Below are 26,860 nucleotides of genomic sequence, written 5' to 3' on the forward strand. Positions count from 1 at the left end.
ATGAAGCTCACTGGGTGACCTTGGGCTGGTCATTATCTCTCAGCCTAAGCTCCCTCACAGGGTTGTTGGGAGGATAAAATGGGGGCCAGAAGGAAGGCATGGATGCCACTTCGAATTTCATGGAGGAAAGGTGGGCTGTAAATATAAATGTAAAAGCTAGAAAGAGACGCTTGAGAGAAGGAGCCTGGTGCATCCCTAGCAAGTTGTGCCATAGGAAGCCTTACCTTCTACTACCTGTGTGCTTGCTACTGCATCCCTACAAACATCAACCTGTAAATGTGTAAGGGAACAGATTGTTTAGACAGATGGGCTGCTACTCTCCTGTGCTTTCTCCTTGCTCAGGAAATGGATCCTGCCAAGGCGGCTGGGAACTTTTCACTGCTTGAGAAAAGGAGAGAGAACCAACAACTGAGGAACAGGAAGAGAGGGCCTGCCTGACCAGTCAAAGACCGAGTGATGTGGAAGAAGCCCCTGCGAACCGTTCACTGAAAGCGGCTGAGAGCACAACCAGGCACACTTACCTGGGAGCAGCCCTCTTGAACACAGTGGGACTTATTCTTAAATACACACGCACAGGAGCGCAATGCTGGTCTTTTTGCTGGTGAGATCAACTGGTCCTAGCCTGGTACAGTCCCACACCAAGTTATGCGAGGGGGGAGAGGTCTTACCCAGCCTGCCACACTCTTCCCGCTTGGTGAAGTACTTGAAGCCATTGGCCGCTCGTCGCTCCGCTTTCTCGTGCTTCTTCACGTGCCAGGGGAGCTTGGTGGTGATGTTGGTCACAAAGAAGCAGCCGGGACGAAGACAGTGGTAATGCCCTCGCATTCGGAACTCACAGTGCTGGGAGGGGAACATGGCGATCAGTAAGGCAGGCCAGTGCAGCGCTAGTGAGCCATCCTGCTTCATACGAACTGTCTCGCCGTCTCAGACCAAACACCCAGCAAGTTCAGCATGAGGAGTGGTGGGACAAAGGCCCCAGTAGAAAATCCTGAAAGCTCCAGTTCCTCCTGGTTATTTTCCCCCTGCTGCTTTTGACATACAGGCTTATCTACTGAAGTAGCACAAATCCATATGTTTTGCAATGTGTCGTATGAATCTGAGTCTTAAAAACCGAACTTTTCCAGAATTTCAAAGCACAGGACATACCGACCTGGTTTGTACGATCAAACAACACCCCGTTAACAAACGATGGTTCTAGCCAGCTTGCCCATTTCCGCTTTCCCAAACAACCCATTCCTGGGTTGTTGTCCTGACATGCAAACCTGGCACTCTGGGTTGTTCATGGGTTAAACAACCTAGAGTTAACCCAGCAGTTGCCTATGGTTTGTTGTTGGGTTAATTCTGGGGCTGTTTAACCCATAAGAGGCAGCGCACTCATCGCTTCGCTTGTCCCCAGGAATTCCTGGGTTAAACAACCCAGGAATTGCGGTGTGATGTGCGAACTGGGTCTCTATCAAAGCACCGGTCCAATAAAGGTGGCATTCTACCAAAAACTGGCATTCTGCTAGCCAAAAAGGTCTCATACATTTTGTTATTAGGAAGTGGCAAGTGGGACATCCAGTGACAGACATACTGTTCCTATTAAGCAGGCACAACAAGAGGATGTGTTATGAGACCTAAACTGGGCTAAACTTGCAGTGTGGACATGTGCTTAGTTTGACGGGCAGCACACCCGAGATGGCATTAACTCCATTTTTGTCGTCCTGTCTTAATTCCCTGTCTGCTGCTCTCCCTTTTCTCGTCTCCTCTCCCCAGCCTGACGTACATCAGTACCCCATGCTGCCCTTACCTGGTTTGGGCAGAGACACTGCAGGGAGTAATACGCAAACTGGTCTCGCACGTTCACCAGGTTGTTGTTGGGGTTGATGTGGTCGAGGCAGTGGGACTCGGCTTTCCCGGAGGTTTTGCACACATACTTGCAGTTCCCAAAGAGACAGTGGAAGTGGAATTTGTTGGCATACTTGCAGTCTGTCGCCAGACAGGGATCACTGGAGGGGTTTTTGAAAAGAGGCAGAATTAGTCTCTCTGGCCAGCCTTGGCTTCCGATTTAATAGCTCTCTTGAGAGAGCTGGGTCTCTCTCATGAGCACTGGCTGGGGGGAAAGTGCGGGCTGCTCCTTCCTGGCCCTCTCCCTCCAAATCTGGCCCTGTAGCTCAGCAGTAGAAGGCGTGGGATGCATGCAGAAAGCCCCAGATGAATCCCTACCGTCTCTAGCTACAAGGAACAAGGGGTGGGTGAAGGGAAAGGCCTTTCTTTCCCCGAGAGCCTAGAAAGATGCTGCCAGCCAGTGAACAATACTGGGCTAGGTGGACCATCGGCTGGTATACAGCACCTTCCTGTGTTTCTGTCCCCAATTTGTCTTGGAACCTTTTACAACAGGCGTGAGGACTGGAACTTCTTTCGGCCCGAGGGCTGGATTCCCTTTTGGAGACCGCATTCCAGTGGTGAGCAGGGCCGAAGGCAAAGGAGGCAGGGCCACAGACAAAAGGGGCGGGGCCAACATACTAGCATAATGGAGCTTGATGATCTTGCTGCCAGGAATTAAGCCTTAGGAGAGGCGTTTCGACCTTGTAGAATGGAGGGAAACCTACACAACAGCCCAGAAGCCACTCTGTGGTCAGGGGAAAGGGGGCGTGGTCATCTGGGAAGCCCAGGAGGGATGGAGTGAGACTCCAGGACATCTGGATTTGGCTCCCAGACTGGAGGTTCCCCACCCTTGCTTGAAACCAGGACAGCATTACGGTGCTGTTCCCCACCACCACCACCGCAAGATAGCCCGCCTCTCCCCACCAACCTTCCTTTTCAAAGAGAACTACTCACTTCTCCTGGAACTGGAGGAACCCGGGTTTGACCTGAGGCTTGGCGTTCTCGAGGGAAGTTGTTGCCAAGGGGGAGGTGGCCAGGTTAGGCACTGACGCAGGGATTTGCGACATGGTGGAAGCCAGTTGTTTCCAGGCGAGGAGGGCGGGGGCAGCAGGCACAGTCACTGGGCTCGCGACGGGCACATCTGGGGCAGAGGTGTTGGCCAGAGCGGCAGAAGAAGAGGTGGGAGACGAAGGGGCTAAGGAAGTCTTGGTCTCAGCAGCAGTTGGGAAAGAGAGTTCGGAGTTTCCTTTCACAGCTCCGCCCTCTGTTCGGAAGTGGAAACTAGAGGCGGGGGGGGGGAGAGAGAGAAAGAGCATGACCATTTGACATTAGCCAGCATCTGTACCAGCTGATGTTTGGACCTTTGTGGTATCTGTAAACAGCATGTGCCTCATTCCATCCCCCATTCTGATTAGAGCTCCACTTCTTGATTTCTTAAGTGTGGAAATTAGTACTTCCTTAAGTAGGTACTAACTTTACTCCGATATGTTGGGCAAACATCTGACAGCCTTCTCAGTATCCTGCCCTTTATCACCAGAACTTTTTTTACTTACACAAATTCAGCTTATGATTGTTTTAAATGTCCATTCTCCAGCAGTAGATGTCATCTTTGTTTCTTTTGGGGGTTGGGGCTGGTGATTTCTGACCTTGGACAACCCTGGAGATGACTTAAATCACCTCCTCTGTTTTGGGTGTTTTTTTTTTAAATGTCCTGATCCCAAAAACAGGATGTGTGCTTGTATCGTCCGTTGCCAAAGAGTCAAGGGAGGTCAATAAGACACAAACCAAACCAAAGACGAAACACAGTTACAATACGTAGCCTCTATATATTTATATTATTGTATAGCAACCTTGCAAGGTAGGCCAGTGTTGTTATTCCCATGTTGCAGATGGGAAGACTGAGGCACAGAGAATAGTGGATGGTGTAAGGCTACTCTGTGGCAAGATTCAAAGCAGTCAAGACCTTAAGCTTCTTGACCGCTGTGCTGCCCTCACAAAGCAGAGGAAGAAGCTGTGCTATGTTTCTTAATGAGACAAAGTGCGAGGCGGCAATAGGCGGGCCAGCACAAAAGGATTTCTAACATGACTAGATAGACCAGACAGGATTGTGGGATCATCTTTGTGAATTCTGGCAGGGAAAGGTGTCTTATGGGACTGAGACACACAACTTCTATAACTCAAAGCCCCCCAGAGTCTTTTAGTCTAGGCAGGGATCCCAAAGCTATTTGGGCCAGTAGGCACATTTGGAATTTTGAGAGTGTGTTGTCAGTGGTTTCACAAAATGGCTGCGATGGGTGGGGCTTGTCTGTACATAAAATGGTTGCCATGGTGGGCATGGCCAGTCACAAAAAAAACATTTCCCAGGCAGCAAACTGATGAGACTAAAAGAAAAGTCACTTGCACAAAAACCCAAGTCCAAGTCCACTGAGGTGGGGGTCTGAGCTCCAAAACACAACAGCACTTTTTGGAACCCAAATAAAGATGGAGCTGGAGGGGAGCACTTCACTTTGCAGCACGCCAGCCTCCCTGTTTTTATTTTAAAAACTCTTAAGAAATAATTAAAAAAAACAAAACAGGAGCAGCAAGGAGGCTGGCGGGCGCCACAGACACCATGTTGGAGAGCCCAGACCTTGAACCTGCTGACCTTGTGCCAGCTCTTTATTGTTGCAAACAACCTTGAGTGTAGGAGTAAGGATCCCTGTGGGGTCCGTTGTGTGGCCCCAATCCACTTACTTGGCGTGCTTGATGGCGCCATCCAAGGTGCTGAAGAGGGCTCCGCATTCTTCTACCACACAATGGAAATGCACTTTATGGAGGAAGTCGCACTGGGCATCACAGAAGTCCTTTGTACCAAACCTGCCAAAACAAGAGATGTAAGCAGCTCATCCCTGAACAAAGAGCCCTAGGAACAGAGGAAGATGCTTTATACGGAGGCAGAACCTTGGTCCATCGAGCTCAGTGCTCTGACCAGCAGCGGCTCTCGTGGGTTTCAGGGAGTGGTCTCTACCTGGAGATGCTGGGGATCAAACCTGCAACACACAAGCTTTACCATTGAGCTCATAATACTAGAACCCAGTGGGGTCATCCCATGAAGCTGTTTGGTGGGAGATTCAGGACAGAGAAAAGGAAGGACTGTTTCACACAGCGTACATGGAATGTGCTACAAGATGCAGTGATGGCCACCAATTTGGATGGCTTTAAAAGGGGTTTAGATGAATTTCTGGAGGAGAAGGCATCAGTTGCTGGGGAACATGGGTGGGACGGTGCTATTGCACTCATCTCCTACTTGTGGATTTCCCACAGGCAGTTGGTTGGCCACTGCGTGAACTGAATGCTGGACTAGATGGACCCTTGGTCTGATCCATCATGGCAGTTCGTACGTTTTTATGAGCTAACTTCCTAAGTCAGACCAGTAGAAAGCAGCGCTTTGAAAGACAATGATAGCCTTCTTTGATTCTTTTCCACACGCTGGGAGCAAGACACCTCTGGCATCAAGAGCTGTTCCAGGGATGCTAGTTATGTTTGCTTAACTAGAATACTCCTCCTTGGTCGGCTTTGAACCCAAGAGACAAGGACATGAGCTTACTTGTGGCGAAAATATAATGGCTTGACCGATCAAACAGATACAATGTGACAAAATGAGATGTGATAGAATGGGAGGAAACCAGGCTATATTTCCATAGGAATGTCAATCTTTTAATTAACGGTTTGGCTTTGAATTGGTTGAATTTAAATACATTTACATATTGAAAAACATTGATGAAGGTGCCCTCTTTTTTGTTGGTGGGGAGGGGGAGATCCTGGGGGAGGGGTTTCTTTTACTTATGAGATAACTTACATGTAACAAATGAATACCACCACTTAGGAAAGAAAGGCCATCTCTAACTAATATATTTGTAAATTTCAAGAAAAGCAGGGTTGAAATGCTTCAAATATTACTTTCACACAGCAAGTCTAAATGGCTTAAAGTAGTTCAAGGATGAGCACTCTTGTACTTGCTAAAGTGTAAAAAAATTGGACACTGGTTTCAACTGAGCACCATCAACACTGGATGCTGTAGTTCTTAAAAAAAAAGAAAAAAAGAAGCGGAACAAAAGCTCTCATACAGTGCAAACCTATACGCAAATAAATCCCCTTGAGTAAATACGTATAGCAGGGTTGTTGAATCTCTTTTCAGCCCGAAGGACGAATTCCACCTGAGAGAAGCTCAGGGGGCTGCATTCCATGGTGGGAGGGGCTAAAGGCAAAGGGGGCAGAGCCAAGGCAAAGGGGGCGGGGCCAAATAATTCCGGCATATGGTAGCCTTAGGAGAGGCACATCAACCTTTTAAAATGAGGAAAAAACTGCACAAAAGTATCCAAGCCCCGATGTATAGGATGGTATCCTTTTTCATCCTCAAAGGCAAACTGCTAAGCTTTGGAGAAAGGCCAAAGAGAGATCTTTAAATGTATTTTCCCATTACCGTTGGCATCACGCAAAGAAAGTAATCATGTCTATGGCCTTAAAATTGTTGGGGGTTTAAGAGCCATCCCTCCCAAAAAAGCCCTCGTGATTTTTTTATTTGAGGGCAGTGGCGGCGACAGGGCATTCATGAATGCAACGGTTAGCTTTCTGGAGATTATATCATTCAACACCCAGAAGAGCAAAAGAACTCTAAGAAAGAGGCTGGGGATTCCAGAAGAGAAGAAGATCTCTCTGGATAAACTGAATTACTTTTAAAAGACAGAATTACAAAATGAATGGAAGAGGGACGTCATTCATCAGGCTCCTAGGTAAGGCATTTCAACGGTGTCTCGTGTGTTCGCAAACTGGCTCGGGTGCAAACAACGGCCCATGGGCCAGGAATGGACTGAAGGATTGTAAACAAAGGAGAATGACAAACGACAAGTGCTGAGCGGGGGCGGGGGGGGGGGACAGGAGCCGATCAGACCTGCCGTGGAAGAGCCCAGCTTGGTTTGAGCTCATTTAATGTCTTCATTAGTAATCCAAGAAAAGGAGTAAACAACCAGGATAATGACATTCAGAAATTATACTAGTCGGGGAGGTGCTGGAAATACCAGAACAAGGGCAGAGAAGATAATCGTGCAAAAGAAAGCTCACAGGAAGTAGTAGGGAATCAAGAGAATTGACGCAAGGGACAGTTTAGGGAAAGCATGATACTCCTGCCTAGGAGAGAAAACACATGAAACAGACACTCACTGAGACCAGGCTCCACTCAAGTTCTGGGCTTGACTTGAAAGCCAGAAATCAGGGGTTTCTGGGGAACCTTGTAGGGCAGGATTTGGATCCCAGAAGGGCAGGATTTAGCCCCCAGGCCTGAGGTTCCCCACCCTTGGTACAGTTGGTCTGGGTATGGAGAGGACCACCTGCTCCCATCTAAACCTTCCTTCCTGTCAACTGAGTGTACACTGAGGCCATTCTTGGGTTACCCCACTAGGTGGGTGGCTACTGGTGAGAAGGCCTTTTCTGTGGTAGCACCTCAGGTGTGGAGTGTCATCCCCAGACATACTCACTTGGCCCCTCATTGCTATCATTGAGATGCCAGGCAAAGGCCAGCCTGTTTGCCTGAGCTTTTGATAGCAATTTAGTTTATCAGGTTTAACCGCTCATATATATGAGTTCCTTAAGGAGGACAAAAGGCAAGATATAAATGTAATAAATAAATGTGGTGTGTGTGTATATACTGCTTGCTTTCATGTTTAATTTACTGCATACTTTATGTTTAACTATTTTATGCATGTTTTACTTTTTAAAAAAAAGACGTTTGATACTATTTTTCGTTGTATTTGTAAGTCATTTCATAGTGCAGGATGGGCAACTCGTGGCCCTCCAGATGTCTGGGCCTACAACTTCCATGATCCCTCACCATTGGCTGTGCTGGCTAAGGCTGCTGGGAATTGTAGGCCAAAACATCTGCAGGACAGCCACAGGCTGCCCACTCCTGCCACAGTGGGTGACACAGCGCATAAATTCCATAATGAAAATAATCACTGCCCTGAAATGTTACGCTTGCGAGAATCCAGTTGTATGATGGCTGTAGCCTTGTATATCCTGTGCTGCAGTTACAGTGTCCAACGTGCTGCTCACGTGCAGGAGCTCAACAGTCAAGACCGAGATGCTGAGAGCCACCTTGACAGACTTGGACAGGCATGGACAGACTTGCCCAGCGATTTCAGTGGGCAATACCGGCATCGAATCAACCCTTTCTCCTTTTAACCTTGTTCTAACTTGGCCCTCACCTGTGCAAGTACATCTTCCAGGGCTCAGAAAGTTTCTCTTGAACAAGAGCCTTCACTGTCTTGCCCAGATACTGCGTTGCATCCCCCCCAGCCCCCTGCTGGCTGACGTCACCTTCGACCTTCAAGCCGAGAAGGTTTCCAAGGTTGGGGTTACTCTGAGACATCTGTGGGGAGAAAACAGATGCTGCGCATTAGGAGAGAAACCACTGATTAACCCTTGGGTTCACCCGAGAGTATCCCTTGACAAGTCAGGGGCTATGGGAAAAAGGAATGGAAAGAACAGGGCTTACGGGGCAGAGCCAAGTACATTGGGACTTGGCCAAGGCAAAGCTGAGTTCAAATCATATGTCAGTGGTTGCTATCAAGCTATCAAGTCACTGGCCATGTTCAGACGTCACACTAAATCATGGTTTAGTGTGACGTGAACCAGCCTATTCTCCCAGACCTGTACACTCCCCCTCCACTGTCCTCATCCCTTGCAGCTCAGAAGTTTGGCAGCTTTTGCTTCTGCTTTTAAGTAGTTGCAACTTGCGGTGTTGTCCAAACCTGGAATTGTGGCTAATGCTAACTATGGTTAGTGCTGATAAACTAGTTTCAATAAACCATGGTTTGAAGTTGGCTTGTTTTAAACTAACCACAAATAATGCTAACCACAGTTTGCTCAAGAAACAAACCAGTTAACTCAAAGCATATACTTCTGAATTCCTTCCCTTGGCTATGTGGGAGGAGGAGAGAGAAGGGGAAGCACACAAGACCAGGAGGAGACTAGGTTGTTCACATCATATTAAACCATGGTTTAGCGTGACATCTGAATGTAGCCTCTATCTCTTTGTTTCAGGTCCCATAGAAGTATTTCAGATCCCATTCAGTTCCTCATTCCAAAATGTAATTGTCTCCACCCACTTCATTGACAACCTATTTGGGAGAGCAGCGTTAAGCCGCTGGGAAGGCTAAGGATCAGATTACAGATCTTTGGACCTCCCACCAGAATGAATCTACAGTGCCCTGGGGCTCTAGTCAGGTTGATCTAGCAGGTAAATAAAACCTGCTGAATTCCATTTTCCTGCTTTTGAAAAGTCTATCCTTAAACCATCAAAATCAATGAGTATTTTAACGGATTTAAATGGAGAGTATAAAACTTACACAGCAGCACAATCTAGCTCAATGAAGTACTAAAGAAACAACTGAAACCCCTGAAGGGAGAGGGAAATTTTAAAAAGCTTTGATGGGATGGATACATGAAGGGAGAGATGGAAGAGGAAAAGGGAAAGCATCAGACAAAGTCGCACTGCCCTTTCTGGAGGGTTCTGTGTGCCGGTTCAATTTTGCACTCAGAGCTCAGGAAAGCAGCAGTGATGTCTCGAAACTCATCATATAACAGCATGCTCAAGGTGGACTTTGAAGAAACACAGGCTGGGAATGCAGTTTGCTATGAAGGCGCAATTAATCGAGCCGAAGTGGCATTTATCTTGTATGAGCAAAAAAAAATCGTATTTCACTATGGTAAAAAGAAAAGAAAAAGACTAAACAAAAGCACTGTGCACTTAAAATAAAAATTCAGAGCCGCTGTATCCAAGAAGATTATATTACAAAGCAGGAAACTGACAATCCTGGCTCAAAACTTTGGCCATTTTCCCTCCCTTCCTATACTCAGGGGGAAAAACAGCAACACATTGTCGCCTGTAGAAATCTTTTAAGGTAAATAAACAGAATTAATAACAGCAAGAAAAAGAGAAGTTGCCTGGCTCGGAAATTAAACAAAAAACAAAAAACCCTTGCAGAGGCCTCTTCCTTCCGAAGGGATAGAAGGGTGGGGGGAGAGGGTGTCAGAGGCTGCAATATATTTCTTCAGCCAGTTCATTAAATTAATTCGTAAGCAGTGGCTCTGAAATTATACCCGATGAAAAATGGTCTCAAAATTTAAATGGTACAAACTCATCTTATTAGAGGCAAAACATTAAAAAACAAACGCGTCTCCCCCTCCCTCCCCACCTCGCCAACCGCGGCTTTAATTTCTCTTGGTGGGGGGAATGAAAGGCCCTTGATGGATGGCTCTTACCTTATTCATAAGCGAGGATAAAAGAGATGAATTTGCCGAGACTGTGTGGCCATTTGATTCATTACTGGAACACACAAACCAACAGGGTTTAGTTAAGATGTGCATAAGGGGGACTGCAATTAATTCTCCTTTCAAAGTGCCCCCCTCCAATTCCACCTGCCGCATCAGAAGGACAAGACGAAAGCCGCCCGTGCGTCAGACAGGTCAAGCTCGCTATATGAGCCAAGAAAGTGCCCAAAGACCCTGGTCTAGCTGCAGAGGAGGGAGGGCTCCCGAGGGCCCCAGTTCTTACATCCCGAAGCCAAGCAAGCATCGCTCCCCTCGTAGTCCAATTCCTTCCCCATTCCCAGCTTTAGCAGTGCTCTGAGGAATGGATGAGGGGCGCTGGGCATCTCAAACAAAGCCGGAGGAAGCTGAGGGCACTTACTGCTCAGCGGGCTGTAACCCAACAGCTGGACCGCCCCTGGACGTGAGAGGGTAAGCAGGGCCATTCCGCCAGCCCACTTAAACACTGTTCCTCTTCCCTTCCCATCTGTTTTTCCTCGTGTGTCTTTTTTAGATTGTAGGCCTGCAGGCACGGGCTGTCTTGTTTTACTGATCGATTACAAGCTGCTCTAGGAGCCTTTTGGGGGCGGGGTGGCAGGGGGCGTGTGATAAAAATACTTTAAATAATAAATAAACTTCCAGGCAAGTAGATTCTAACTGAGACGTCAGATTCATTCATACAGGTAAACAGGGCAGAGGTGGGGTGAGGTTTAGGAGAACGAGAGCCATGCTGGGGCCATTTACAAGCTTAGCAGATGGTCCCTGCTTCACGGGGCAAAGACTGCCGTCTCCGATGAGGTCGTCTTCCCCAGCAGAGAGATGACTGTGTTGATCTTAACCAGCACGGCCAGACTGAGATGCCTCAGACGGTCACCCTCCTGTCCACGCCACACTCAACATGGTAACGTTTTAAGAAATGACCACGTGGCTCATCTGTCAGCCTAGAATCCCCCCCTCTCGCTTACCCATGGTCCTTCACACTCAGGTCCAGGCTGTGTTCCTGCAAGGAATTCTGGGCCACGGTGGACACTGCGCCTGGGTTCTCCGTGATCTCTTGCTTAGTCTGAGTTGGGTTAAACCGTCCAGGAGCCATCAGCTGCCCATTCCCTGCGTTAAGAGAGAAAAATAAGAAGAAGAGAAACCCACCAAGTTTTAAATAAGTAACCAAGTAGAGGAAGTCAACTGACAGTAAACATCAACAATAACAAATAATGCACAAGAAAGTGCAGGGGGGGGGGAGGCCCACTATGGGTAGAGAGGAAGGGAATGGTCCGGGTTTGCTGGTCAGCATTTATTGCCGGGTTGATGTGATGGGTTCTGACGTCCACCCCAGCGTGGAAATTCTTCAAGTGATAATTATTGCAAAATTATGTCAAAGTTGTCCAGGCTACGGGCCCTTTAAAGGAGAAGGGCGGAAGGAGCGAGGGGGAGATCTCATGTTCTGCGCAAACTGTCATAACTAATTTGCGGGGCTGCCTCTTAAGCGTTTATTAAAGACTCTGTTAATGCTGAAGCAATGTGGCAGCTTTAGACTGCTAGACAGGCCCCCTTCCCGTTCCCCAATCTCGACGTTGCCTTGGCGACTGCTCCGGCCTCCTCACTGAGCATGCCCAAAAGGAACATCTGCTGTGTCAGGTCTATCGAAACTGACAGCCAATCAGATTGGTTCAAACTGCGTGACCTCTCCCCCAGCACGGTGTCCCAAACAGGGGGAGCTGCTCCCCCCCTCCCCGCCCCAAATTTTACATTGGTAATCTCATATAAAAAGGCGGTGGTGAGGAAATCGCTTCAAAAAGAAGAGGGAAATGCCCCGCAAAGTTAAGAAAACAAAAAGAATGAAACACACAGACAGACAGACAGAAAAAGGATTAAAAGATGGCAGGGGAAAAAGTTGCTGACAGGAACACGTCCGCTGAGCTTTCATCCACAATCCCCAAGTGACTAAAATATTAATTTACCCGGAGGCACTACAGCTGACGGTGAACCGCTTCACAGATAGCAAGTGGCATTTTATTAAAAAATAAAGGAAAAATAGTTCCCTCAATGACCTCTCTCTCTCTCTCTCTCAGGAAAGATTTCCCCCCAACCACCACCGCCACAACCTTAAAAACAATTGTAAGAATAAAAGTGCTTTTGAAAACTTTGACAGGGTTTTTTCTCCCTCGCCTCCAACCAGCCTTTCATGGGAACATGGGGAGCTGCCTTATACGGGGTCAGACCCTGGGTCCATCGAGCCCAGTGCCGTTGACACTGACTGGCAGCGGCTCTCCAGGAGTCTTCCCTCGCTCCACCTGGAGAAGCCGGGGATCGAACCTGGGGCCTTCTGCATGCCAAGCGGGGGCTCTGCCACACCAAGCTATGGCCCTCCCCTCCCCCCCAACCCCGTTCAGGTGGGTTCTGAAGGATGACGCACCAGCCAACTGACTTGCGCCATCCTGAGCTAAATGGTTTTCAAGCAGCTGTGGATGGTGAATGATAATGCATGTGCTGCTAGAACTACGCCTTCCCTGTTTCTGTCTCCCTGCGACTCTGGAAAGGAGTTAGTCGTCTTATTTTAGAGACAATGAGGGTGTAACTTTCAGGATGACCAGTGGTGGCGTAACGGTCAAAGTTGAAGTGCAGGCACTCATCATGACAGTCACCATAGCCACACCCCCAACCGGAGGGCAAAACTGCGTTGATCCACATCAACAAACCAGTTCTAGAAGTTTTCCTGTCTACCAGGAGCAGGTCTTTTGTGAAGCTAATGGGTCTTAATTGCCTACTCAAGGCCAAGCAGCCCCAAAAGACTTTGCATTACAAGGGGGATAGATCACAATATATTGTTGCTGGGAAAACCCATTCCCCCTCCCAGCCACTGTGGGGAGGGAACAGAGGAGCCTGGGGGTGGTGGTAGATGACCTTATTGTCACCGCTAATCAAAAAGTGCCCGCCCTTCAACCCTGCAAGCCCTGGCTCCACGAGGACGCCACTGATGATCAGTAAATCTGAGGAAACTCAATCCCCTTCAGTCGGGCCAGGGTCTGTTCACATATTCTAGCTGCACTGGCTTCTGTGTTCAGTGGATTAGCTCTGCCTGGCAGTGGAGGGCCCCTCAGCCCTTCCTACAATCCTGCTGCTAAGTCCTCCGCACTGCTTTCTGAAGGACTCCTCCGAGGGAGAGAGGAGAGCCGCCCGCCCCTTCGATCTAAGCGAGTCAAAGCATCCCACGCAACTGCCATTCCCAATAGGGATCAATGGAAAGCTAATCTGGGAGAGCCTTCCCCCCTCATAGGAGGATCGCAGAGCACAGGAGAGCATGCCACTGGCTGAAATAGATGCTTCCAAGGAGCTGGCAGGGATCCAGCATGAAGGCTGACGTGCGGAAACGGAACGGGGCAGGCCGGGGACTCATCAGATGTGGTTCTACTTGCCAGAGGAAACAGACGTGTGATTTGTCTGGCCCAGAAAGATGCAACTCTCTCTACTTGGCCTCCCCATCTTCCCTGATGAGCCTCAGTAGATTTCCTCAGAAGGCCTTACGCACACCTTTGCCAGCTCTTTTGTTTCTTTACCTTTTCAAGTCAGGCTGCCTGTTATTTCGACACCTTCAGAGCGCACTCTGCTACGTTCCGTGCTCACATCGGACGCTGCCTTACCCTGAGTCAGACCCTTGGTCCATCTAGCCTAGTACTGTCAGCGCTGGCTGGAGCAGCAGCTCTCCAGGGTTTCAGGCAGGATTCTTTCCTAGCCCTGTCTGGAGATGACAGGATTTGAATCCAGGACCTTCTGCATGCAAAGCATATGCTCTGCCTCTGAGCCACAGCCCCTCCCCAAATGTCTACTATAAAATAAGGCTGATTGTGGGTTGGTGGACTGCAGTTTGGGGGAGGTGCTGAAAGAAGACCTAGAACAGGCAGACCTCATCGGCACAGTCAGTTCGGAGTGGCTTTCCAGCACCAAAGATATGCTGAGAACAGCCAGGCGTGAATCGGTTCCCCGTCATTCTGTAAGTCTGCTTAGTGCACGATTAAATTCCGCCTTCTGCAAAAATTCGGCCTCTGGAGCTGGGTTTTGGAGTTCAGGAGAAAAGAGGGTGGTGGGTTGGGAAAGACTTCTGCATGTTTCAAAACCAAACCTGCTTTCTATCTGGACCGCTGATCAGGAAGGCAGATCAAAGAACAAGGTGTTCCTTTTCCTCCCTGTTGCCTTGAACCAACATTCAAAGCAGGTTCCTGTTGCCTTCCTCACAACCCGGCTCCAGTTAGGAGCCACAAACAACACTGGCGTTAGTGTCCCAGCTTCTACAACGTGATGGAGCTACTGTCAAGGCCAGCATGGTTGGGCACCTGCCGAGGGCCCTCGCCCCAGCAGGGGCCCACCGACAAGAGCCACCTGGAGCCGCTCCTCCTCTTCACCACTGCAGCCTCCTTGTTCCCCTGCCCCTCGTTCCGGCCCAGACAGTGGTGGTGGTGAGAAGGAGCAGGGGACGCCGCGGCCTCCTCGCTCCCTGGCTCTCTGCCTGTCCAGCAAGCAAGCGGCAGCAACGACGAGAGAGAGGAGGAGCGATGTCAGCTGGCGACGATGGTGGCGAGGAGGCTGACGCACGAGGGAGGGGGCCCACTGAGCGCAACTTCCTCAAGGGCTCTCCAAAACCTGGAGCCAGCCCTGCTTGGCAAATAGCCTCCCCATCCGCATCCCCTCACGTCCTTCCTTGCTCAGCCAGGAGCAGAGCTGAGGAACTCACCTGCCTCCACAGCCACAGAGGGCTTCAGTGCTGCTGCAGCCAATCTGGCCATCATGGGTGAAATCAAGCCTTTGCTGGCGGAGATCCTCTCCATGATGGACGCCGCCGGAGTTGGCGAAGAGGTGGCCACGGCCTCGGCGGAACCTGAGATGGCCTGGGAGGGGGAACTGGCCGAGGACGCTGGGGCGGTGCTGGAGGCGCCGGCAGCGATCAAGCCGGCAGAGCTGGCGGGCAGCGGGCCAGGAAGCCGGCTGGGGAGGAGGGGGAAGTAAGGGCCCACCGTTCCGGGGAGGGCTGCACTGGAGAGGGCCAGGGCCAGGGGTATATTGCTCGGGAGGGCTTGGGAGAGCAGGCCGGGGATCTTGGAAGCCGGCGGCATGCTGTTGGCGGGCTTGCTGGAGGCCTGCGCGGCGGCGAGCTCTGCAGCCGAGGAGGGCACACTCGGGACGACCAAGGAGGCGGAAGACTGCTGACTGGTGGGGGAGGCACTCAGGCTGGAGTTCTTGGAGCTCATGGCAGAGAAGTCGACCAGGTCGTCATTGCTGGATTCCTCCTGCTCGGGGTCCCTCGCGCCCGGGAGGGAGGTGGGCAGGCCCAGCACGCCGGCGCTGCGGATGTGCCGGCGCTCATGCTTGCGCTTGTGGGAGGTCATCTGGCTGGTGGAGGTGAAGGTGAAGCCACAGCCGGGCCGGATGCAGTGGAAGTGGTTGGTGGCCTTGCTGTAGACGCAGCCCTCGTACTTGCATTCCTCGTACTTGTAGAACTTCTTGAAGCCGTCCTTGGCGTAGGCGTCATCCTTGATGTGGTAGCTCTTGTGCTTCTCGATGTCACATTTGTTCTTGAAGGTGAACGTGCAACCTGGCCGCCTGCGAGAGAGAGGGGGAGAAAATGGCGGATCAGGCCTGGGCAGAGGAACGTTCCACTCGCCTTTGGGGGGAGCCAAAGTCCAACAGAAAGAGGCTGACCCCATCAAAGCACGAGGCCCATCCTATCCACCCATCTCACGGTTCTGTACCACCCAATAGCCAAAGCTCTCTGGGCAATCTATAAAAGATCAAAACCTTACAAATACAATATAAAACTTAACATAAAAAAACATTTAATACTAAACAACTTTGCACAATCAAGAATAACAATCCCAGGACCCATTAAAAACCTCATCATATACTGTCAAGTGCCTGGGAGGAAAGTCTTAACCTGGCATCAAAAAGATGACGATGTTGGTGTCATGTGGACCTCACTGGGGAGTTCCATAATCAGGGGGCCACCACTGGGAAGGCCCTCTCCCTTGTTTCCATCCTCCCAACTTCCCTCGGAGGAGGCACCTGGAAGAGGGTGTCAGATGACAATCGCAGTGTGCAGGTAGCTTCCCTTAGCCTGGATTTTGCTGCCTTAGCCAGACCAGTGGTCCATGCAGCTCCATACCTCTAACACCATGGTTGGGCAGAAGGGAGATCTTCAGATTTTTGGGACTTCAACTCCCAGAAGCGCCTTCCAGTGCAGCCAATGGTCAGGAATGCTGGGAGTTGAACTCCAAAAATCTAGAGATCTACTTTCTGTCCACCCATGGCTTACACTGACTGGCAGCAGCTCTCCAGAGTTTCAGGCAAGGGCCTTTCCCAGCCCTACCTGGGGATGCCAGGGACTGAACTGGGGACCCTTTGCACACAAATCAGGTGCTCTGTCACTGAGCTACACCCCTTCCCCTGCATTCTGGTGGAGGGGAGTGGGGGAACAGCCTTCTCTCTGTAGAAAAAAGTTAGGACTGAAGTTATCTCAGAAGAGGGAAGATTTTATATTTCACTCGAATGATTAAAACTGTTCTATCTAAGAATTGTACCATTATTTTGTTCCCCCGTCATTTTACAAAAATCCTTTTTTTAATCTCAGATGGCCTTTTATCTCAGACTAAATACATCAACAGAAGTGGGCAACGCAGGGCTTGGGACCAACGAAGGCTTCCCCACTTGCCACTCTGGGGAGGTGAGATGGGTGGGAGCGAGACAGAACGAGGTGGTGGCAGTATGGGCGGGCAGTGCCCTGACTGTATACTATTTGACCTACCTAGTCCCCTGTGCTCCAAGAATCTCCCTCTCTCTGGAATGGGAAGGGTAGCTCACAAGGCTTACATACCAGGTCAGACCCTTTGTCCACCTGGCTCAGTATGTTGTCTGTTCTGACTGGCTGTTCAGGGTCTCAGGCAGCACAAGTCTTTTCCATCACCTGATTGTTTTTAGCTGGGCATGTCAGGAACTGAGCCCGGGGCCTTCTGGATGCACAGGAGATGCTCACCCTCTGAGCTATGGCCCCTTCCCTTCAAGTCCAAGTGACACCTGTCCAAGGCAGTGGGGTCTCTTATCCGATTGGGGAGGGGCCATAGCTCAGTGTGACAGAGCACATGCTTTGCGTGCAGAAGGTTCCAGGTTCGATCCCCAGCTTCTCCAGGTAGGGTGAGGAAAGAACCCTGCCTGAAACCCCGGAGAGCTGCTGCCAGTGTCGGCAATACTGGGCTACATGGTCTGACTCAGTAAAAGCAGCGTCCTACGTTCCAGATATTTGAATCGGAAATGTGAGAATGCTCTGTGTTTTTAATCTGATGTATATGCAAAAGCCAAGTTGGCTATAGAGCAATAAACTGAATTGAACTGAACTGGCCAGCTTTGCCTGCTGCGAAATTTAAATAAATCCTTGTCATCATTTCTAAATCTGCATATATCGATATAAGTCAGGACAGGCAAAATTTGGGTTGATTTGCAGCCCCAAACCTTTCAAGTGCCTGGCAATGCCCCGCCGGGCGCCAGATGAGTGGATGCAGCCAAAGGAGCAACCGGACCCCTCCTCTCACCTGCAGTGAAAGTGCGTGGTCTTCTGCCCGTAGAACTGGCAGTCCACGGTGCCACAGTCTTCCGTGGCCCGGAACCGCTGGAACCCGTCGTTGATAAGCTGCGTGTTCTTCTTGTGGAAGTTTTCGTGGGTCATTACATCCGAGGTGCTGGTATAGACTTTATTACAGCCCACCTGGTACAAGAGATGGGGAGGAAAATGGAAGGGAGAGTGACCTAGCGTGAGCTCGTCAGGCAGGAAGAGCAGAGTTTCCACAGTGCAGCAGCATCTCCCCTTCTGGCAGGAATATTCTTACTTCTGAAATGCTGCGACCCACATTTGCTCTGGGCACACTTCCTTACAGGATGGGGAGTGAAAGAGACCAGAACACATGCAGAGCTGCCTTATATCAGGTCAGACCCTTTGTCCATCTGGCCAAGTATTGTCTCTTCTGACCTGGAGCGGCTCTTCAGGGTCTAAGACAGCGAAAGTCTTTTCCATCACCTGATTGTTTTTAAATGGGGATGTCAGGAACTGAACCCGGAACCTTTTGCATGCAAAGGAGGTGCTCAGCCACTGAGCTATGGTCCCTTCCCTTCAAGTACAAGTGATCCCCTTCAAAGAAAACAGGGTCTGTTATCAGATACTTGATTTGGACTATGTAATCTGAGAACGTTCAGTGAGGCATTGGTTTTAGTTTAAGAGAGATCTCCGCTGTGTAACTAGACCTTTTTTTTTCTCTTTTGGCTTTACCTTTGCTCTCTTTTTGTACATGAGATATGTTTATAATTCTAGCGATAATGATGATGATAATTCTTTTTTAAAACATTTCCTCTCTCTAATACTCTGAACCTAGACTGAGCTACAAGCCCTCCCTCAAAAGAACAGAAGTATTACTGTACGTGGAAACGAGGAGGAACAGGCCTAAAATTATGGGGTGTCCCACTTAAAGGAGAGGAACTGGCAGGTTATGCTGTCAAATGCTGGGGTGCCAGGATCTACCTGGACTCGTTCTGACTACGTTACTTTTGGTCTACTAGACTAGACCAAGATCGAGATCCAGGATGGGTCAGCAGGCAAGCCACTGACAGAACAGCAAGCCGTGACAGGGACACATAATAGTTGTGTTAAAGAGAGGCAGGTTGACAAAAGCTGTCACCCGCCAAAGCTCCTTCGGCTGCCACAGTGATGACAGGCACAGGAACCTGAACAAATTGGTCACAGGGACCAAGCCCCCTCTTCCCCCTTCTCCAACTTCGCTGCTTGCCTCATTCTGAATGTGCATGAGTGCTGTGTGGCGGAGAGGGAATGCTGAAAACCTGCCACCCCCACTCCCTAACACCACTGTTCTTGGGCAAAGTGGCCTGATTTGCCATATTGAGTAAGATTCCAGGGGAATCTGACAACGCCATTGTGCCCGCTGGGAGCGTTGCTTTTCTCCCCACCTCCTTCTCCGCACTATGTGCCAACGCCTGCACCATCTCAGAAACGAAGCCAACCAAACACCCCCCACCGCCCACCCCTGCCCCACTCTGGTTCAGCTTGGGTTGATTCAAAGAAGCAATAGCAAAACTTCTGACAAAACACCCAGAGAAGGAGGGGGGAGGGGGGAGGAAGCAGGGAGGAGGGAGATCTGAAACTATTTCCAATATAACAAGGGCCTCTTTCCACCCTGACACCTTGAAAGAAGACAGACCCCGGTGTGGTGTTAAAAGGGAAAATTAAACAGAAAACTCCTCGTGAATAATTTGCAACGGGGCTCTTTGCGTTAAAGCATGAAAAATGTCCATTTGTATAAACAACTAACTGAATTTTGTCCGCGCCAATTATGGACATAAAGGGGGGGGGGAGGGCCCTCACAAGGCCCGTGGCACAAATACTGCTGTTTAAGAGGTATTTGCTCTAATTTGGAATCTGTAATGTTCCAACACCTTTCTTCTTAACATGGGCATTGGCAGCGCTTTTCAAAGTTTCTACCCCTTTCCAACGAATCTTTTCCACATCAACTTGTCTGTTGCCGGGCAGCAGATCCCGTTCATGGGGCACACGCTTGGCTGACGTGGGGCACTGGCCCATGCAACCCCTTGCACACCGAGAGTACACCCCAGAACACGTTCCACACATCCGCTGAGGCTGCAGCTTGGGAGCGGAAGATCGGTGGCCGTGGGCCAGGGCTCTTTGGGAGCAGGTTGCCTGATGCGGCTGACCTCCTCTGCAAGGGAGCCCGAGAAGCTACTGCGGAATCACACACAAGCTTTAAAAAAGGACCGATTTGGTGGAAATGAGAGTACACAGGGATTAAACCGCCCTCACAGATGTTCTCGGGAGATGGAGGGATCTCTTCAGAAGTCAAAAGCAGATGTGAATGGCCATCTTGCTCGAACTCCCCTCCTGTGACTAAAGCGAGTTGCCTCATATGGAGTCAGACCCTGGGTCCATCTAGTCCAGTATTGCTGACACTGACTGGCAGCAGCAGCTCTCCAGGGTTTCTGAACGGATTCCTTCCTAGCCCTTCCTGGAGACGCTGGGGATTGAACCTGGGACATTCTGCATGCAAAGCAGGGGCTCTACCACTGAGCTAAAGCCCCTTCCTCCTGACAGCCTGACCCAAATAACTGATTTCCATGGCCATAGCTTAGCTTGGATAGTGGCTGCCTGGCAAGTTCCTCATAGACTTTGCCCAAAGAGACCGGCCCAGCCTGGGAGGGATTTCAAGATCAAGATGGCTGGCTTTCAAAATTTCCCTAATGGCTATGGGCCGTGCTGTAATGATTCTCAAACACCCCTACCTCCTTGGCGAGAGAGAGAGAGAGAGAGAGAGAGAGAGAGAGGCAGTTTCTTTCTTCCCTTCTTTCTTTTGACACTGGGCCGTGATTAATATTTGATTGGCTTAGCAGCCGGTTACAAAGGGACAAACCCGATGCGAAAGGGCAGGCGTTGCGCAGGGAGGTTGTATATCAACAGCAAACGCGGCAGTTCTGATAGCCTGTGAGGAAGGGGCGCCCTGCAGGGAGACCCCCGGAGCTTGACCCTTCCATAACTCCTACAAACGACCTGCCCAGATGAGTCACAGGTGGGGGGAGGGGGTCGAAAGAGGAAATATCAGCTCTCCACTCTAAATCCTGCTCCATTTTCTGCACCCAGGAAACCTACGCCCATTCCCACCAAGTCTTGGTGGGAATGGAAGAATCGTTGTCCATTACTGATGATAGCACTCCTCAGAGTACAAAGCGCTTGAGAAAATTCTTTTTTTTAAACTCATCTTCAGGTAAACACTGTTGCTTTGCTTAGGTGGAGAAAGAGAATGACACCTAAGGCCACCCGCCTGTCGCCGGGGTTCGAGGGGGATTGGAACATGGCTCCCACAGATCTTTACAGCCATGGTATGCATTAACCCTGTCACCTTTGCTTCTTCGACTCAGTGCCAGCTCCAGGTTTCTGAGGGCCCTTGGGCAAGGCCCCTCCCTCAGTGAGCCGGCCTTCTCACCGCCATGGTCACCAGCTGCTATTGCACCTCCTCCTCTTTCTCAGCATCGCTACTGCTTGACAGGCAGTCAGGGAGCCGGAGCAAAAGGCAGGGGAACAACAAGGTTGCAATGGCGAAGAGGAGGGGCGACACCAGGGGGCTCTCGTCAGTGGGCCCCTGCTGGGGTGTAGGCCCTCAGCATGTGCCCCATCACGCTGACCCTTGGCGCTGTTCCCTGTCCCTGTGTGATAAGTGCACTCAGTGGCTGCTCAGACATGGCTGCAGTGGCATCCTCTAGCATCCTTAGGGCTAGAAGCCCATTATAGAGTCGTACCGCAATGGATTTGCCCCACGGGGCTGCATGGAGGATGGGGGCTCCCTGTTGGCCGAATCTTCTTTGAGACAGCCTTAGGACTCCCCCATCCTGCCTCTGCCACCCCCTTCCTGCCTAGTTCCAAGCTAAGCAGGGTCAGCCCTGGTTGGTACTTGGATGGGAGACTGCCTGGGAATCAGGCTTCCTGCATTGAGCAGGGGGTTGGACACGATGGTCTTATAGGCCCCTTCCAACCCTATGATTCTATGTGAAGGTGGCCCTGTTAACACATCCATGCAGATGGTGCCGGTCCTGAAAGTCCTTCCCCCGCCCCCCACCGCCCCCCAGCAATGGCAGAGGTGGCAAGCATCCCGGCACCATTACCTGCATGCAGTGGTAGTGTGTGCTTTTCCCGTTCAGGTGGCAGCCATGATAGTAAACGCTGCAGTCGTCCAGGGGGCTGAAACGCATGAAGCCATGCTGGAGGGAATTGTCGCGCTTCTTGTGCATGTTGTAGTGCCGGATCACATCTTGCTTACTCGTGAATCTCTGGTGGCGAGAGGGAGACGCAGAGGGTGAGGTGGAGTGCTAGCACAGGGGAGGCGGGCAGGGGGGAGAACAGGGAAGGCTCTGTGGCGGAAAAGCCCTTTTCTATAGGCTGCACTCGCACATAATGCTAGGCCATGGTTTATGTTACTGCAGCTTGTTTGCTTTCACCATGAATGGTCTTGCAGGCAAGCAAACAAACTGTGGCTTGTTTTCCTTGTTTCTGGCTTGTTTCTCTCCCGCCTGTTCTGCCAGCCTTCAGAACGATTTCACTTTCAAGCTCTCTTGCTGTGCACCTCCATTTCAGGGCACACAGCAGCGCGAACAAGCCAGGGATAAGCCCCAGTTCTGAGTTTAGAGATCACAACAAGCTATGGTTTAAACAAGCCAGACTTTGTCAGCTCACTACAAACCATGGCTTTCATTTCTGGTTTGTATCCAGAAACCATGGTTTGTTTGCAGGGATGGGTTCAGACCCAATGACAAGCTGGATTTCAACCAACCACAGCATGGCTTAGCCTTATGCGTGAACCAGGCCATAGGCTCAGCAACCCCACAGTTGGAGGTAGTTAAGTGACCTGCAAAGATGTTTTCACAGGTAATGGCCGAAGTGCCTTCAGGGCTCTCTCGTGCAGCTTGTGCACACATGCGGACATTGTCAGCGTCGGATGGAAAGCAGGAGGCGGCAGGTTTTAGGGCCAAACACAAAATTCCAGCCAAGGTAGGGGTGACTTTGGAATGCAAGAACCGATCAGAGAGTTGCAAGTGAAGCCAGCGTGGGTCAGCAAAGTGGGTTACCATTCTTGGAGACATCTGGGTGGCAGCATTCGATTTGCCCTCATCCCAATTACCCCATTCCTGGGCTGACTCCACACCTGGGCAGAGGGGCTACTGACAGAGTTCAGCCTCTTGGAGGGGTGTGTGTGTGTGTGTGTGTGTGTGGTCATATGGACGCCAAGAAGAATGCCCTTTGGATGAAAATACCCCCCCCACACACACACACACACACTCACAGACACCACTTCCCACCCATTTTCCTTCTGTGGCAAAAGTAAATAAATCCTGCTCTATTTCTATGGCTTTGATTAAACTTCGGGATTTACAGTCACACCAAAAAAGCCCCACAGACAGATTTTCCTAAGGACTTATATTACAGGAATTGCATTGCCAATCACTGTTAACTTGCGGCCACTTATTACTCAGCATTGTTCATCATATACTAAAAAATCTCGCCTGCAGGATCATCTGCATTTGCAGAATCAGCCGAAAGCTTTAGACCCTCATGGGATCCAGCATCATTCTCCCCTCACCCCCCGGCCTCTTCTCCCCAAAACTGGGCAGCTCCTGAGGCCATTGCAAAAGCCTTTCCTCTATTCTTTAAGGCCGTCTGTATTATTATGGGCTGCCTCATCAGACAAGACACCTCCTCTCTGGCCCACATTCCTGGTCTGATCAATAGAAACCCACAGCCTGCCGGGCCTGACAGAAGTGAGCCAGTTTTCCCTGGCTGTGGTTGAAGCAGAAATCAGACATGGCTGCGGTAATTCTTGGGGATCCTGGCATACCCCCCTAATTCTCAAAGGCCCTAATCGCAGAAACAGAGAAGTCGCACTTCCAGACCTGAGCGCAGGGTAAACAAACACAGCTTGCGACCAAGAGCCTGGCCTGACAATCCTGCCCTGGCACTTTTCCCAGAGAGACTTCTGCCCTTTCCTCCTCCTCCTCCTCCTCCTCCTCTTCCTCCTCCTCCTCCAGGAATCCCTCCCCCAAACCAAACCACAGGCTCGGGTTTGCTGCTAGCCTCACTGAGCGTTCTGCTTCAGAGGCTGCTGAAGCATCACTTGGCCAGCAAGGCTGATTAACCTCAGTACCCTTGTTTGACGACACTGCCCTAGCAGGAGAGCTCGAAATTCCTGCTTTTTAAGTTTCCACTCGCCTGCATAATCAGGGGCAACTGATCTCTGCCTGTAGGTAGGATGGCGTCACAGGGAAAATCCTAGAATTTGGGTCTGACAAGGGGTGCCTTTTAGGGAGGAGGGGCTTTTTGTATGGGCCACTGCGCCACAATGTGTGGTGCTCCTTACCTGGGGTCACGTGCCCATGTGCAAACACCACCAGATGCAGGATTAAGACTTTCTCTTTCTTTTTTGCACGTTGCTGCAAAGACGTGGAAAAAAACCCACCTGCAACAGCACGTCCCATGCTTTGCCTCTTGCATGTGGCAGTGACTGCAATCACAGAGCTGGCCAGAGGTGGCGGGGGGGGGGGGCTCCCATGCACACACTTCCCAGGAGAGGTCGCGGCGCCCCCGCCAGCTGCGTGAATGAGTGCTGCGACTTGCCGCCTCTGCCTGAGCCCCTATTGTGAAGGGGCTCCCGGGGAGTGGCAGGCTGTGATCTCAGCCAGCTTTGCAGCCTTTGCAAGCTCGTGCCCAATGTCCCCAAATCCTCAGACGGAGCCAGCGTTTGCCAACACCAGCTGACCAAGGCCATGGTGTGAAACCCCTTTCGGTCTGAGGGCTGCATTCGCTTTTGGAGCTCTCGGGGGCGGGGCGGAAGGCAAATGAGGTGATGACAGGGTGGAAACTGAGCCGATAGAACCCCAGAGCAGTTCTGATTCTGAGGAGGAACAGCAATCCATGGGAGAGGAGCCAGCTCATCCCTCACAGGCACAGCAGCTGGCAGAGATTCCTCCTGCCAGCATTCCTGGGAGAGATAGTGACCCTGGCAGCAAGAGAGTGCAAGAGGGGGGCTTGCTGGACGCTCGGCGCCGGCACAGAGAGCAACGACAGATGGAGGGCGCGGAAAGGAGGCGTAGCCCTTGTTCGGCACGCAAGCAACGGTTGCATCCCGAGGACCCAAGGGAAAGAGGGAGGATCTCTCCCTAGCCCATAAGTTCAGGGTCTTCCCGTGCTTCTCCTTCAAATGGGGACCAACTGCCTAACCTGGAGCATAGGCTACTCTGCTATCCTTCCCCAGTGCTGTTCCTTGCTTAGTCGCTGGTGATTAGCATCTGAAAGAGTCATTAAGTTGTAAAAGGAATAAAGCCATTTCGTCTGTGTCTTGAGTTGGCTATTGGAGTAGACAGTAAGAGGCAGCTAGGGCGCTCCTGACAGGCGGGGCCAAGCACACCATCCTATTTTAGCATAAAGCTTTCACTGCCAGTGACTGAGCCTTAGGAGAGGTATTTCAATCTTTTAGACTGGGGAAGTAACCCACAACCACCAGGGAACTACCAAACGACTGGTGGCTGGGGAGGGGGGAAAGATAATGGGGAATGGGGTGTGACCATCTGGTGAACTTCCAAGGGCTGGATTGGGGCCTCAAGGGGTTCTGCAGCCCTGCTCCAAGATCTCAGTCAAAGGCCTTTCCTGGTCCCACTCCCTGCGATCATTTTATCTGGAGATGCCAGGATTTGAACTGGGGGCCCTCAGTACGCAAAGTATGTGCTCTACCAGTTGATGCTCTGCATAATACCCCCTCTTGCCATAGCCTTATATTGATTCAGATCATTGGTCCATTCAGCCCAGAACTCTCTACTCTCCTTTTTACTGGAGAAGACTGGGACGGAACTTCCCCCTTCACTGAAGATGGGCAAGGAGTTCAAATCCTGCCCTGGGAACCCCTGGTGCTTTTCTTTGGCTTTGTTTTTACCTGATAGTTACACTCCGGGTCAAGGCAGTGATAATGTTCGCGGTATTGGTATGCACAGTGAATGTGTCCGCAATGCTGGCTTCCAGAAAACCTGAAAGTGAGAAGGAAAAGAGAGAGAGAGAGAGAGAGAAAGTGTGAAGGAAACGGGCATGTGTTTAAAGAAACGTCCTTTGGTTCCCCCTCCTCCCATTTCTTGGTTAGGGACACATTTCAATTCCAAGTCCGGTTCACCCTCCTTGATTCCTGGGTAGGGATGTATGAGAGTTTTGTTCCATTTACAAATGGTGCAAACACATCTTGTTCGCAACCCCCCATGTGAACGCAAACAGGAGCATATTTTCACCATTTCCCGAGATTGCATTCACATTCGAAAGTGCGCACTTGCACAACTGTGCACGTCTGAAAGGGCGCACTCCCTCCCAAAACGGCATTTTCACACTTTAGCCAAGGGGGAAACGTGTGCATTTGGGGTGCGTGCTTGGGATGGGGTGGGGAGACGTTCACATTTGCGAGTGAGAACAAGGAGAAACGAGCGTCGAGGTGGAAAACGGAGAATCTTGACCAGCTCAAGCATCGCTCACTCCCATCCTTATTTCTGGGCTGATGTTATGTGTTGGGGCACCTGCTTGAGAAAGCTGAAGTTGAACAGCTACTGGTCATAATGGCTATATGCAACCTGCAGGTTCAGAGACAGCACACCACTGAATACTGGGAGGGCACTATTCCACTCATGTCCCACTTGTGGGTTTCCCACAGGCAGCTGCTTGGCTACAGCAGGAAGAGAATGCTGGATGAGATGGACCCTTGGTTCTGATCCAGCAAGGCTCTTCTTATGTTCCTACAGCAGACTTACCTGACCTGATTTCCTCTGGATGTGGACTACAACTCTATCATCCCCAACCAGTGTGGCCACAAGCCACAAGCTACTCTGGCACAACTGGAGGGTTGGATGGGGTCTTCAAGGTCATCTAGTCCATCCCCACCCTACTCAATGCAGGTTCTATTACAGAGGAGTGCCTCCCCAGACCTCTTTACAATGACATGTATGGATCATAAGAACTTTCTGATTAAATGAAAAAGTTATGCCGGAAGCTTTTTCTGAGCTCAGAGGGGAAGATGGACCC

The 26,860-nt window shown here is 50.6% G+C and overlaps 1 protein-coding gene across 1 annotated transcript in view; it reads right to left on the reverse strand.

The window, feature by feature from the left end:
* CASZ1 (castor zinc finger 1) overlaps positions 1 to 26,860 on the reverse strand; it is a 139,070-nt gene that overhangs the window by 15,307 nt on the left and 96,903 nt on the right. Inside the window, exons 5-15 of the mRNA XM_084822253.1 lie at positions 25,737 to 25,827; positions 21,922 to 22,086; positions 17,781 to 17,953; positions 14,936 to 15,801; positions 11,175 to 11,316; positions 10,165 to 10,228; positions 8,106 to 8,269; positions 4,600 to 4,722; positions 2,821 to 3,147; positions 1,790 to 1,988; positions 669 to 840 (exon numbers count right to left, since the gene is read on the reverse strand). Coding sequence (XP_084678379.1) covers positions 669 to 840; positions 1,790 to 1,988; positions 2,821 to 3,147; positions 4,600 to 4,722; positions 8,106 to 8,269; positions 10,165 to 10,228; positions 11,175 to 11,316; positions 14,936 to 15,801; positions 17,781 to 17,953; positions 21,922 to 22,086; positions 25,737 to 25,827 — 2,486 coding nt within the window. The remainder of the gene's footprint in view (positions 1 to 668; positions 841 to 1,789; positions 1,989 to 2,820; positions 3,148 to 4,599; positions 4,723 to 8,105; positions 8,270 to 10,164; positions 10,229 to 11,174; positions 11,317 to 14,935; positions 15,802 to 17,780; positions 17,954 to 21,921; positions 22,087 to 25,736; positions 25,828 to 26,860) is intronic.

This window comes from Heloderma suspectum, chromosome 15 (assembly GCF_057233095.1).
Source record: "Heloderma suspectum isolate Gila_16-S chromosome 15, 16-S_ref, whole genome shotgun sequence".
In the NCBI taxonomy this organism is placed as follows: Eukaryota; Metazoa; Chordata; class Lepidosauria; order Squamata; family Helodermatidae; genus Heloderma; species Heloderma suspectum.